General features: G+C 58.1%; 1 protein-coding gene across 1 annotated transcript in view; it reads right to left on the bottom strand.

The window, feature by feature from the left end:
- Window positions 1-4,916: 4,916 nt before the first annotated feature.
- LOC147090594 (multifunctional procollagen lysine hydroxylase and glycosyltransferase LH3-like) overlaps window positions 4,917-13,362 on the bottom strand; it is a 62,139-nt gene continuing 53,693 nt past the window's right edge. The window contains exons 9-11 of the mRNA XM_085977077.1: window positions 9,008-9,139; window positions 6,645-6,766; window positions 4,917-5,025 (exon numbers count right to left, since the gene is read on the bottom strand). Of these exons, the coding sequence (XP_085833203.1) occupies window positions 4,917-5,025; window positions 6,645-6,766; window positions 9,008-9,139 (363 nt within the window). The remainder of the gene's footprint in view (window positions 5,026-6,644; window positions 6,767-9,007; window positions 9,140-13,362) is intronic.

Raw genomic sequence — 13,362 nt, 5'->3', positions numbered from 1 at the left:
CAGCCAACATCAACAAGAAACAGATTATTTAGCCATTAGCTCACTGTGACCTTGCCGTGCACAATTTGGTTGGTTCTGATCTGGAATGCACTGCCTGAAACAGAATAGTAGCTTTCAAACAGGAATTGGCGAAAATTGCAGGACTGGGGGTGGGGGGGCAGTGGGATGAATTGGTCAGCTCTTTCAGAGAGCTGGGACCGGCACAATGGGCCGAATGGCCTCCTACTGTGCCGCAATGTTGGATGATGGGACTCAATGCTCCTTTGCCCTCTCAAGAGCATTGAATCCAAACGCCATTGCTTGTGGCTCGGTGCCTCACCGAAGGAAGGATAGGTTCCCCCCTGCGCCCCACCCACCCCCCCCCCCCCCCCGACTATCTCACTAAATACTAAACGCTGTTCCGGGGAGGCGAGTTCTGACGCTGCGGGAAGGAACCCGAATCAATCACAAAGTGGGAGCGAGCGAGCGGCCGGTCTTCCAATTGCAGCCACCAGGTGGCAGCAGTCAGTCAGTTCCAGGAGCAGACGCAAAGCGAAAGCATTTCTGTAGCGCCCCTCACCACCTCAGGACGTCCCAAAGCGCTTCACAGCCAATGAAGTACTTTTTCCTGAAGTGTAGCCGCTGCTGTAATGTAGGAAACGCAGCAGCCGATTTGTGCACAGCAAGCTCCCACAGACTGCAATGTGATAATGACCAGATAATCTGTTTTTAGTGACGCTACTTTTTTAAAATTCGGTCCTGGGGTGGGGGCATCACTGGCAAGGCCAGCATTTATTGCCCCATCCCTAGTTGCCCTCGAGAAGGTGGTGGTGAGCCGCCTTCTTGAACCGCTGCAGTCCGTGTGGTGCCACAGTGCTGTTAGGGAGGGAGTTCCAGGATTTTGACCCAGCGACGATGAAAGAACGGCCGATATATTTCTAAGTCAGGATGGTGTGTGACTTGGAGGGGAACTTGGAGGTGGTGGTGTTCCCATGCGCCTGCTGCCCTTGTCCTTCTAGGTGGAAGAGGTCGCGGGTTTGGGAGGTGCTGCCGAAGAAGCCTTGGCGAGTTGCTGCAGTGCATCTTATAGATAGTACACACTGCAGTCACGATACGCCGGTAGTGGAGGGAGTGAATGTTTAAGGTGGTGGATGGGGTGCCAATCAAGTGGGCTGCTTTGTCTTGGATGGTGTCGAGCTTCTTGAGTGTTGTTGGAGCTGCACTCATCCAGGCAAGTGGAGAGTATTCCATCACACTCCTGACTTGTGCCTTGCAGATGGTGGAAAGGCTTTGGGGAGTCAGGAGATGAGACACTCGCCGCAGAATTCCCAGCCTCTGACCTGCTCTTGTAGCCACAGTATTTATGTGGCTGGTCCAGTTAAGTTTTTGGTCAATGGTGACACCCAGGATGTTGATAGTGGGGGATTCAGCAATGGTAATGCCATTGAATGTCAAGGGGAGGTGGTTAGACTCTCGCTTGTTGGGGATAGTCATTGCCTGGCATTGAGTGGTGCGAATGTTATTTGCCACTTATCAGCCCAAGTCTGACGTAGTCAGGTCTTGTTGCATGTGGGCATGGACTGCTTCATTATCTGAGGAGTTGTGAATGGCACTGAACACTGTGCAGTCATCAGCGAACATCCCCATTTCTGACCTTATGTTGGAGGGAAGGTCATTGATGAAGCAGCTGAAGATGGTTGGGCCGAGGACACTGCCCTGAGGAACTCCTGCAGCGATGTCCTGGGGCTGAGATGATTGACCTTCAACCACCGCAACCATCTTCCTTTGTGCGAGGTATGACTCCAGCCAGTGGAGCGTTTTCCCCCCGATTCCCATTGACTTCAGTTTTACTAGGGCTCCTTGATGCCACACACAGTCAAATGCTGCCTTGATGTCGAGGGCAGTCACTCTTACCTCACCTCTGGAATTCAGCTCTTTTGTCCATGTTTTAATTGAGGGATAAATATTGGCCCCAGGACACCGGGGGGGGGGGGGGGGGGCGGTGGGGGGGGAGAACTCCCCTGCTCTTCTTCCAATAGTGGCCGTGGGATCTTTTATATCCACCTGAGAGCGCGGACGGGGGCCTCAGTTTAACGTCTCATCTGAAAGATGGCACCTCCAACAGTGCAGCACTCCCTCAGTACTACACTGGGAGTGTCGGCCTGGATTGGGAGGTAGCTGAGCCCAGCTGGAGCTTGTTACAATTGGCCTCAGCACGACAGGGGGACAGTAAACAAATCCCGACCACGATTGCCACCCCAGTGCCTTCTGCTGGAAACCAAAACGAGTGCTCGTTGGGCACGCGCTTCCTTCCACAGTCGAACAGCCCGTCGACACTCAGCCGCGCTCACTCGGGGAAGACAGCGAGGTACCAGAGGGCTGTCAGTACCTGTGGAACTGCACCGGAGTGAGAATCAGGACCCTTGAGAGAAAAGGGGGGGGAAGATTATTAACAACAACGTGCATTTATATAGCGCCGTTAACGTAGTAAAATGTCCCCAGGCTCTTCACAGGCGCGTTTATCAAACAAAATTTCACACCGAGCCACATAAGGAGATATTGAGACAGGTGACCAAAAGCTTGGTCAAAGAGGTAGGTTTTAAGGAGCGACTTAAAAGGATGAGAGGCGGAGAGGTTTAGGGAGGGAATTCCAGAGCTCAGGGCCCAGGCAAACAGAAGGCACGGCCGCCAATGGTGGAGCGATTATAATCAGGGATGCTCAAGAGGCCAGAATTGGAGGAGCGCAGAGATCTCGGGGGGTTGTCGGGGCTGGAGGAGATTACAGAGATAGGGCGGGGCGAGAAGGCCATGGAGGGATTTGAAAAGGAGGAGGAGAATTTTAAATTCGAGGCGTTGCCGGAACAGGAGCCAATGTAGGTCAGCGAGCACGGGGGCGATGGGTGAACGGGACTCGGTGCGAGTTAGGACACGGGGCAGCGAGCACGGGGGGCGATGGGTGAACGGGACTCGGTGCGAGTTAGGACACGGGGCAGCGAGCACGGGGGGGGTGATGGGTGAACGGGACTCGGTGTGAGTTAGGACACGGGGCAGCGAGCACGGGGGGTGATGGGTGAACGGGACTCGGTGCGAGTTAGGACACGGGGCAGCGAGCACGGGGGGTGATGGGTGAACGGGACTCGGTGCGAGTTAGGACACGGGGCAGTGAGCACGGGGGGTGATGGGTGAACGGGACTCGGTGCGAGTTAGGACACGGGGCAGCGAGCACGGGGGCGATGGGTGAACGGGACTCGGTGCGAGTTAGGACACGGGGCAGCGAGCACGGGGGGTGATGGGTGAACGGGACTGGGTGTGAGTTAGGACACGGGGCAGCGAGCACAGGGGGTGATGGGTGAACGGGACTCGGTGCGAGTTAGGACACGGGGCAGCGAGCACAGGGGGTGATGGGTGAACGGGACTCGGTGCGAGTTAGGACACGAGGCAGCGAGCACAGGGGGTGATGGGTGAACGGGACTCGGTGTGAGTTAGGACACGGGGCCGCGAGCACAGGGGGTGATGGGTGAACGGGACTGGGTGCGAGTTAGGACACGGGGCAGCGAGCACAGGGGGTGATGGGTGAACGGGACTCGGTGTGAGTTAGGACACGGGGCCGCGAGCACAGGGGGTGATGGGTGAACGGGACTGGGTGCGAGTTAGGACACGGGGCAGTGAGCACAGGGGGGGTGATGGGTGAACGGGACTGGGTGCGAGTTAGGACACGGGGCAGTGAGCACAGGGGGGGTGATGGGTGAACGGGACTGGGTGCGAGTTAGGACACGGGGCAGTGAGCACAGGGGGCGATGGGTGAACGGGACTCGGTGTGAGTTAGGACACGGGGCAGCGAGCACAGGGGGCGATGGGTGAACGGGACTCGGTGTGAGTTAGGACACGGGGCAGTGAGCACAGGGGGCGATGGGTGAACGGGACTGGGTGCGAGTTAGGACACGGGGCAGTGAGCACAGGGGGGTGATGGGTGAACGGGGCTTGGTGCGAGTTAGGACACGGGGCAGCGAGCACAGGGGGTGATGGGTGAACGGGACTCGGTGCAAGTTAGGACACGGGGCAGTGAGCACAGGGGGGTGATGGGTGAACGGGACTCGGTGCGAGTTAGGACACGGGGCAGCGAGCACAGGGGGTGATGGGTGAACGGGACTCGGTGCAAGTTGGGACACAGGGCAGCGAGCACAGGGGGTGATGGGTGAACGGGACTCGGTGCGAGTTAGGACACGGGGCAGCGAGCACAGGGGGTGATGGGTGAACGGGACTCGGTGCGAGTTAGGACACAGGGCAGCGAGCACAGGGGGGTGATGGGTGAACGGGACTCGGTGCGAGTTAGGACACGGGGCGAGCACAGGGGGGTGATGGGTGAACGGGACTCGGTGCGAGTTAGGACAGGGGGCAGTGAGCACAGGGGGGTGATGGGTGAACGGGACTCGGTGCGAGTTAGGACACGGGGCAGCGAGCACAGGGGGTGTTGGGTGAACGGGACTCGGTGCGAGTTAGGACAGGGGGCAGTGAGCACAGGGGGTGATGGGTGAACGGGACTCGGTGCGAGTTAAGACACGGGGCAGTGAGCACAGGGGGTGTTGGGTGAACGGGACTCGGTGCGAGTTAAGACACGGGGCAGTGAGCACGGGGGGGTGATGGGTGAACGGGACTCGGTGCGAGTTTGGACACGGGGCAGTGAGCACAGGGGGTGATGGGTGAACGGGACTCGGTGCGAGTTAGGACACGGGGCAGTGAGCACGGGGGGGGTGATGGGTGAACGGGACTCGGTGCGAGTTAGGACACGGGCAGCCGAGTTTTAGATGAGCTGAAGTTGACGGAGGGTGGAATGTGGGAGGCCGGCCTGGAGAGCGTTGGAATCGTGGAGTCTGGAGGAGAGCAAAGCAGGGATGAGGCGGGGAGAGGCTCCGAGGCGTCCGATTGACGGGCCGATCCTACCTGTTGTGCTCGATGAGGATTTTCAGCGCCTCCGGGTTTCTGAGGACTACGTCCGAATCCAGGCTGAAGTAATAGTCACAGTTCGGATTCTGACGACATAGGTGCCTGAAAAACACAAGGGATGGACTGGGAGTCAGCAAGCTGCCGAGGGCAGGGAACGCGGGGGGGAGGGGGGGGGGGGGTGGCGGGAGAGGGGAATAACAGGAACAGGGATGATTCACCCTTTAAGGGACTGACTTGAAGAGCAGGAAATGGCCGTTTGGCCAAAATCAGCTCGCCTCACGCCTCCCCAACCCACCCTACCCCGACCCATCCCCATCTCTCCATACCCCGAACGCAAACCCAACTGCCTCTTGAACCCAACGCTTCAATCCCGCTCCTTCAACCTCATTCCTCTTCATTCTGCCTGACCGTTCACCTCATTCCCTGACCTTTCACCTGGTTCCCCGAACTTTCACCTCGTTCCCCGACCTTTCACCCCGTTCCCTGGCCATTTACCTCGTTCCCGAACTTTCACCTCGTTCCCCGATCTTTCACCTCGTTCCTGACCTGTCACCCCGTCCCCCGGCCTTTCACCCCGTTCCCTGGCCATTTACCTCGTTCCCGATCTTTCACCTCGTCCCCCGACCTTTCACCCCGTCCCCCGACCTCCCGACCTCCCCCTTCCCAAATCTCACACACGACACCCACATACACATCGAATCACAGAAATTTACGGCACAGGAGGAGGCCATTCGGCCCATCATGTCCGTGCCGGCCCACAAAGAGCGAACCAGCCTAATCCCACTTTCCAGCTCTTGGTCTGTAGCCCTGCAGGTTACGGCACTTCAAGTGCATATCCAAGTGCTTTTTAAATGCGATGAGGGCCTCTGCCTCTACCACCCTTTCAGGCAGTGAGTTCCAGACCCCCACCGCCCTCTGGGTGAAAAAAGTTCTCCTCAACTCCCCTCTAATCCTTCTACCGATTACTTTAAATCTATGCCCCCTGGTTATTGACTTCACTACTCAGGGAAATAGGTCCTCCCTATCCACTCTATCTGGGCCCCTCATAATTTTATACACCTCAATTAAATCTCCCCTCAGCCTCCTCTGTTCCAAAGAAAACAACCCCCGTTTATATCTCCTCTCAACCTTAGAGCAGAGACGGTCGAGCGGAGATCTGATCGAGGTGTTCAAAATCATGAGGGGTCCCGACAGCGTAGATCGAGAGAGAAACTGTTCCCACTGGCGGAAGGGTCGAGAACCAGAGGACACAGATTTAAGGTGATTGGCAAAAGAACCAAAGGTGACATGAGGGAAAACTTTTTAACGCAGCGAGTGGTTAGGATCTGGAATGCACGGCCTGAGAGGGTGGTGGAGACAGACTCAATCGTGGCTTTCAAAAGGAAGTCGGATAAATACCTGAAGGGAAAAAATCTGCAGGGCTACGGGGAAAGGGCGGGGGAGTGGGACTGGCTCAGGTGCTCTTACAGAGAGCCGGCACAGGCTCGACGGGCCGAATGGCCTCCTTCGGTGCTATAACCATTCTAATGATTCTATGAATAGGTCTATGGACACAGACATATACAAAATATATATCACATACAAAGACGCACAAGCACAAATATAAACACACACATACATACAAAAGGCATACTGGTACACAGTCACACACGTCTTCATGCCAACTAAAGAGTAGCGTGCAAGGCCCGAGTAGGCCGAAGCCTCAGTGTCGCCTGACTCACAGGCCCATGTCCCTGGCTTCGCCGGGGGTCAATTCCTCCTCGGGGCCAACGATTTTAACACTGTAAAAATCCTCCTTGTGCTTCTCCATGAACTCCTGGATGTGTTTTTCATGGTAGACAGCCTGTTCACAAAAAAATATAAATATATTTATGTTATATCACAGTTGTGTGACAGTGAGGCGTTCAGGCTTGGCTCGGCCCAACCCCGCTTGAGGACCGAAACACGGGAAAGGCTCCCGGAGGGTACCTGACGTCCGCGAGAGTTTCCGATCGGAATTAACAGCGGGAGGGAAAGACCGAGTTAGTCTCCCCTCCGCCCCATTTCCTCCAGGACACCCCCCTTAGCTACAAGGACAGGTTAGCAAAGCTGGATTTGTTTTTATTCGAGCAAAGGAGGGGTGATTTGATCGAGGTGTACAAGAAGATGACGGGTTTGGATCGGCTAGACGGGGAAAGGCTGTTCCCACTAGTTGATGGTACAAGGACTAGGGGACACAGATTTAAGGTTTTGGGCAAGAGATACAGGGGGGACGTGAGGAAAAACTTTTTTACGCAGCGAGTGGTGAGGACCTGGAACTCGCTGCTGACGGAAGTGGTGGAAACGGAGACACTCAATGTTTTCAAGGGGAGACTGGATAGACACTTGAGGAAAATAAACTTGCAGGGCTACGGGGATAGAGCGGGGGAATGGGACTGACTGGATTGTTCCACAGAGAGCCGGCACGGACTCAATGGGCCGAATGGCCTCCTTCTGTGCCGTTATGACTCTATGCCCTAGAAATTCGGTGGGCCGCGCCACCAGTTACCACCCAAAGTGGGCACTTAGTGGGTTTAGCGCCACTGGCCACGCCTCCCGCGAAATTTAGCAGGGCGCTAATGGCGGCGTTAGCCTGTAGCGCTGCGCCGCCACCGATGACGTCATCGGTGTGCGCAGCGCCCCGATCGCGAAATTTGGTAGCGCCCCCCGCTGTCACGCCGGTCGCAATTTGCGACCGGTTCAGGGGGGCCTACCTGCGGCAGTAGAGGCGCTGAGCGGCCATTTTTTTTGCTGGCCGCCTGCCAGCACCTCTCTGCGCCGCCGTCCCCGGCCTCCTGAGCCCCCCCCGTCCCCGCCCCCCCCCCCAACGTTGTGCCGGCTGTGTCCCAAGAGCCCGGCACTTCTCCTCGGTGCCGGGCTATTTTGCCGGCACTCGCGATCTCTGATCGCGCTGCAGCAGGCCCCTCCCCTTTAAGCTTCCTTTTGGGGCGCTGAAACTGAATTTCCGGCTGGCGCTCACGGCTGCTTCCGGGGCGGTACTTCCGGCGCCCAGGTTTGGGGCGCCACCGAATTTCTAGGCCTATGACTATGTTTATGGCTCTCCTCACAGGTGCCCATTTTGGCCGGGCGTGCAATGTTCCAGGGGCACCGGCCGCCCTCCGGCACCTCGCCCGCATCGCCATTCCTGGTGCCAGCGGGCTAGTCGCCAGCTGAAGCCCTCGCAGCCCAACCCAACCTCTCCCGGCAACCAGCACCCCACCCACCCACCCCTGCCCCCTCCTCCGTTAGCCCAGAGCGGGGGGGTCGCGGAGGACTGCAGCCCCTCAGCCGAGAGAGGCAGCACCAGGACCTGGGACCTCGGCTATGGTTAGGGATCACACGGCCTTTAGACACTGAGGACCATGTGGTAGCACAGCAAGAGGAAAATAAATATAAAGACTTGCATTTTTATAGCGCCTTTCACCACCTCAGGACGTCCCAAAACGCTTTACAGCCAATGAAGTACTTTTTGAAGTGTTGTCACTGTTGTAATGTAGGAAACGCGGCAGCCAATTTGCGCACAGCAAGCTCCCACAAACAGCAATGTGATAATGACCAGATCATCTGTTTTAGTGATGTTGATTGAGGGATAAATATTGGCCCCAGGACACCGGGGAGAACGCCCCCTGCTCTTCTTCGAAATAGTGGCCGTGGGATCTTTTACATCCACCCGAGAGAGCAGACGGGGCTTCGGTTTAACGTCTCATCCGAAAGACGGCACCTCCGACAGTGCAGCACTCCCTCAGCACTGCACTGGAGGGTCAGCCTAGATTTTTGTGCTCAAGTCTCTGGAGTGGGACTTGAACCGACAACCTTCTGACTATGAGGCGAGAGAGAGAGTGCTACCCACTGAGACACTGGCTGACACAGCAGAGAGAACACAGTGGTGTAAAGGGCAGACTCAGGGCCTCCCTCCAGACGCTAGGGGTGAATGGTCAGAGTTCAAACGCTCTGCCGCCCAGCAGAGTGAAGGACGCAGGACCCTGCGAGGTTCCCAGGAGGGGGGGACGTGGCTCCGATCCACCCTTTCGACACACCCCGTGGGGACAGACTGGGCCCTACGTACACTGTTGTAGATGAAGAGGCTCCGTTGGTCGTGCGGGTAATCCAGGGCCGCAAGGCGTTCCAGGAACTCCGGGAAGAAGGGCGTCGGCTGCAGGATGAAGACTCCAATCGTCACCCGAGGGTAGCCCTCGGCCTAGGAGGGAAAGCAAGGCTCAAAAACAGACTGTTTCAGGGTGCTCGGGGTTACAGACACTCACACACACGCATTGTAAATACTGACACACTCCCGGGGACCCCCTGTAAATACTGGCACACTCCCGGGGATCCCCTGTAAATACCGACACACTCCCGGGGACCCCCTGTAAATACCGACACACTCCCGGGGATCCCCTGTAAATACCGACACACTCCCGGGGATCCCCTGTAAATACCGACACACTCCCGGGGACCCCCTGTAAATACCGACACACTCCCGGGGACCCCCTGTAAATACCGACACACTCCCGGGGACCCCCTGTAAATACCGACACACTCCCGGGGACCCCCTGTAAATACCGACACACTCCCGGGGATCCCCTGTAAATACCGACACACTCCCGGGGAACCCCCTGTAAATACCGACACACTCCCGGGGATCCCCTGTAAATACTGACACACTCCCGGGGATCCCCTGTAAATACCGACACACTCCCGGGGATCCCCTGTAAATACCGACACACTCCCAGGGACCCCCTGTAAATACCGACACACTCCCGGGGACCCCCTGTAAATACCGACACACTCCCAGGGACCCCCTGTAAACTGACACACTCCCGGGGACCCCCTGTAAATACCGACACACTCCCGGGGACCCCCTGTAAATACCGACACACTCCCGGGGAACCCCCTGTAAATACCGACAACACTCCCGGGGACCCCTGTAAATACCGACACACTTCTTGGGACCCCCTGTAAATACTGACACTCTCCCAGGGACCCCCTGTAAATACCGACACACTCCCGGGGACCCCCTGTAAATACTGACACTCTCCCAGGGACCCCCTGTAAATACCGACACACTCCCGGGGACCCCCTGTAAATACTGACACTCTCCCGGGGACCCCCTGTAAATACTGACACACTCCCGGGGACCCCCTGTAAACTGACACACTCCCGGGGACCCCCTGTAAACTGACACACTCCCGGGGACCCCCTGTAAACTGACACACTCCCGGGGACCCCCTGTAAACTGACACACTCCCGGGGACCCCCTGTAAACTGACACACTCCCGGGGACCCCCTGTAAATACCGACACACTCCCGGGGAACCCCCTGTAAATACCGACACACTCCCGGGGACCCCTGTAAATACCGACACACTCCCGGGGAACCCCCTGTAAATACCGACACACTCCCGGGGACCCCTGTAAATACCGACACACTCCCGGGGAACCCCCTGTAAATACCGACACACTCCCGGGGACCCCCTGTAAATACTGACACACTCCCGGGGACCCCCTGTAAATACTGACACACTCCCGGGGAACCCCCTGTAAATACTGACACACTCCCGGGTACTCCATGTAAATACTGACACACTCCCGGGGACCCCCTGTAAATACCGACACTCTCCTGGGGACCCCCTGTAAATACTGACACACTCCCGGGGACTCCCTGTAAATACTGACACACTCCCGGGGAACCCCCTGTAAATACTGACACACTCCCGGGGAACCCCCTGTAAATACTGACACACTTCTTGGGACCCCCTGTAAATACCGACACACTCCCGGGGACCCCCTGTAAATACTGACACACTCCCGGGGACCCCCTGTAAATACTGACACACTCCCGGGGACCCCCTGTAAATACTGACACACTCCCGGGGACCCCCTGTAAATACTGACACACTCCCGGGGACCCCCTGTAAATACTGACACTCTCCCGGGGACCCCCTGTAAATACTGACACACTCCCGGGGACCCCCTGTAAATACTGACACACTCCCGGGGACCCCCTGTAAATACTGACACACTCCCGGGGACCCCCTGTAAATACTGACACACTCCCGGTGACAATTCCTGTTGAATGTATTCCTCCCACCCTGTACTGCCCCACCCAGTCAAACAGCCTTTTTCCCACCCCCTCACACTCCTCCAAATCTTTAAGTAATGAATAAACAAAATAAAATGGGGAGCGGAAAACACATTTTGTTTAATGCTTTAGCGATTTTACTCCTGGGTTTTGCTCACAACCACGACCTGGCAATTAATCCCTGACAATCCCGGAAGAATGGCAACAGCCCCATGAAGGAGGTTTGAACACTGCGGTCTCGTTAACAGGCTTCTCAACGCTGCGTTAAATCTGTGGTGTAAACCTCCAAGAGCTGGCCTGGGCCTCTTTGCATTACCATGGTAACCGCTAGTTGGTTTGTTCCAACCATTGACTGCAGTTCAGGTTTGACCCAGGACTCCAGCACTTCACACAACGCACAGCTGTGCGAGGCATTCTCTGTGTACACAGTACTCCTGGGCACAGAACTTCCTTCCACTAATCCCACGTTCACACAGTGCGTTTGCTCTCAGAGGGAGGGAGACTGACTGAGATACACACACACACAGAAATATATGTAGAGAGAGAGGAGGGGGGGGAGAGAGAGGAGGGGGGGGAGAGAGAGGAGGGGGGGGAGACAGAGAGGAGGGGGGGAGACAGAGAGGAGGGGGGGGAGACAGAGAGGAGGGGGGGGAGACAGAGAGGAGGGGGGGGGAGACAGAGAGGAGGGGGGGGAGACAGAGAGGAGGGGGGGGAGACAGAGAGGAGGGGGGGGAGACAGAGAGGAGGGGGGGGAGACAGAGAGGAGGGGGGGAGACAGAGAGGAGAGGGGGAGACAGAGAGGAGGGGGGGAGACAGAGAGGAGGGGGGGAGACAGAGAGGAGGGGGGGGAGACAGAGAGGAGGGGGGGGAGACAGAGAGGAGGGGGGGGAGACAGAGAGGAGGGGGGGGAGACAGAGAGGAGGGGGGGGAGACAGAGAGGAGGGGGGGGAGACAGAGAGGAGGGGGGGGAGACAGAGAGGAGGGGGGGGAGACAGAGAGGAGGGGGGGGAGACAGAGAGGAGGGGGGGGAGACAGAGAGGAGGGGGGGGAGACAGAGAGGAGGGGGGGGAGACAGAGAGGAGGGGGGGGAGACAGAGAGGAGGGGGGGAGACAGAGAGGAGGGGGGGAGACAGAGAGGAGGGGGGGAGACAGAGAGGAGGGGGGGAGACAGAGAGGAGGGGGGGAGACAGAGAGGAGGGGGGGAGACAGAGAGGAGGGGGGGAGACAGAGAGGAGGGGGGGAGACAGAGAGGAGGGGGGGAGACAGAGAGGAGGGGGGGAGACAGAGAGGAGGGGGGGAGACAGAGAGGAGGGGGGGAGACAGAGAGGAGGGGGGGAGACAGAGAGGAGGGGGGGAGACAGAGAGGAGGGGGGGAGACAGAGAGGAGGGGGGGAGACAGAGAGGAGGGGGGGAGACAGAGAGGAGGGGGGGAGACAGAGAGGAGGGGGGGAGACAGAGAGGAGGGGGGGAGACAGAGAGGAGGGGGGGAGACAGAGAGGAGGGGGGGGAGACAGAGAGGAGGGGGGGGAGACAGAGAGGAGGGGGGGGAGACAGAGAGGAGGGGGGGGGAGACAGAGAGGAGGGGGGGGAGACAGAGAGGAGGGGGGGGAGACAGAGAGGAGGGGGGGGAGACAGAGAGGAGGGGGGGGAGACAGAGAGGAGGGGGGGAGACAGAGAGGAGGGGGGGAGACAGAGAGGAGGGGGGGAGACAGAGAGGAGGGGGGGGAGACAGAGAGGAGGGGGGGGAGACAGAGAGGAGGGGGGGGAGACAGAGAGGAGGGGGGGGAGACAGAGAGGAGGGGGGGGGAGACAGAGAGGAGGGGGGGGAGACAGAGAGGAGGGGGGGAGACAGAGAGGAATCACAGAATCACAGAAACCCCACAGTGCAGATAGAGGCCATTTCGGCCCATCGAGCCTGCACCGACACATATCCCACCCGATCCCTGTAACCCCACGTATTTAATCCCCCTAACACTAAGGGTTAATTTATCATAGCCAATCAACCTAACCTGCACGGGAGGAAACCGGAGCACCCGGAGAAAACCCACGCAAACACGGGGAGAATGTGCAAACTCCACACAGACAGTCACCCGAGGCCGGATTCAAACCCGGGTCCCTGGCGCTGTGAGACAACAGTGCTAACCACTATGCCACCGTGCTCCCCCCCAGAGAGGAGGGGGGAGACAGAGAGGAGGGGGGGAGACAGAGAGGAGGGGGGGACAGGGAGACAGAGACAGGGAGACAGAGACAGGGAGACAGAGACAGGGAGACAGACAGACGGAGACATAGAAGATAGGAGCAGGAGTAGGCCATTCGGCCCCTCGAGCCTGCTCCGCCAATCAA

The sequence above is a fragment of the Somniosus microcephalus genome, unplaced genomic scaffold (genome assembly GCF_052327205.1).
Source record: "Somniosus microcephalus isolate GS21.2 unplaced genomic scaffold, FLI_Smic_1.0 unresolved_chr4, whole genome shotgun sequence".
In the NCBI taxonomy this organism is placed as follows: Eukaryota; Metazoa; Chordata; class Chondrichthyes; order Squaliformes; family Somniosidae; genus Somniosus; species Somniosus microcephalus.
Note: the sequence above shows the minus strand (reverse complement) of the source record. Positions and strands in the feature narration are given on the sequence as shown.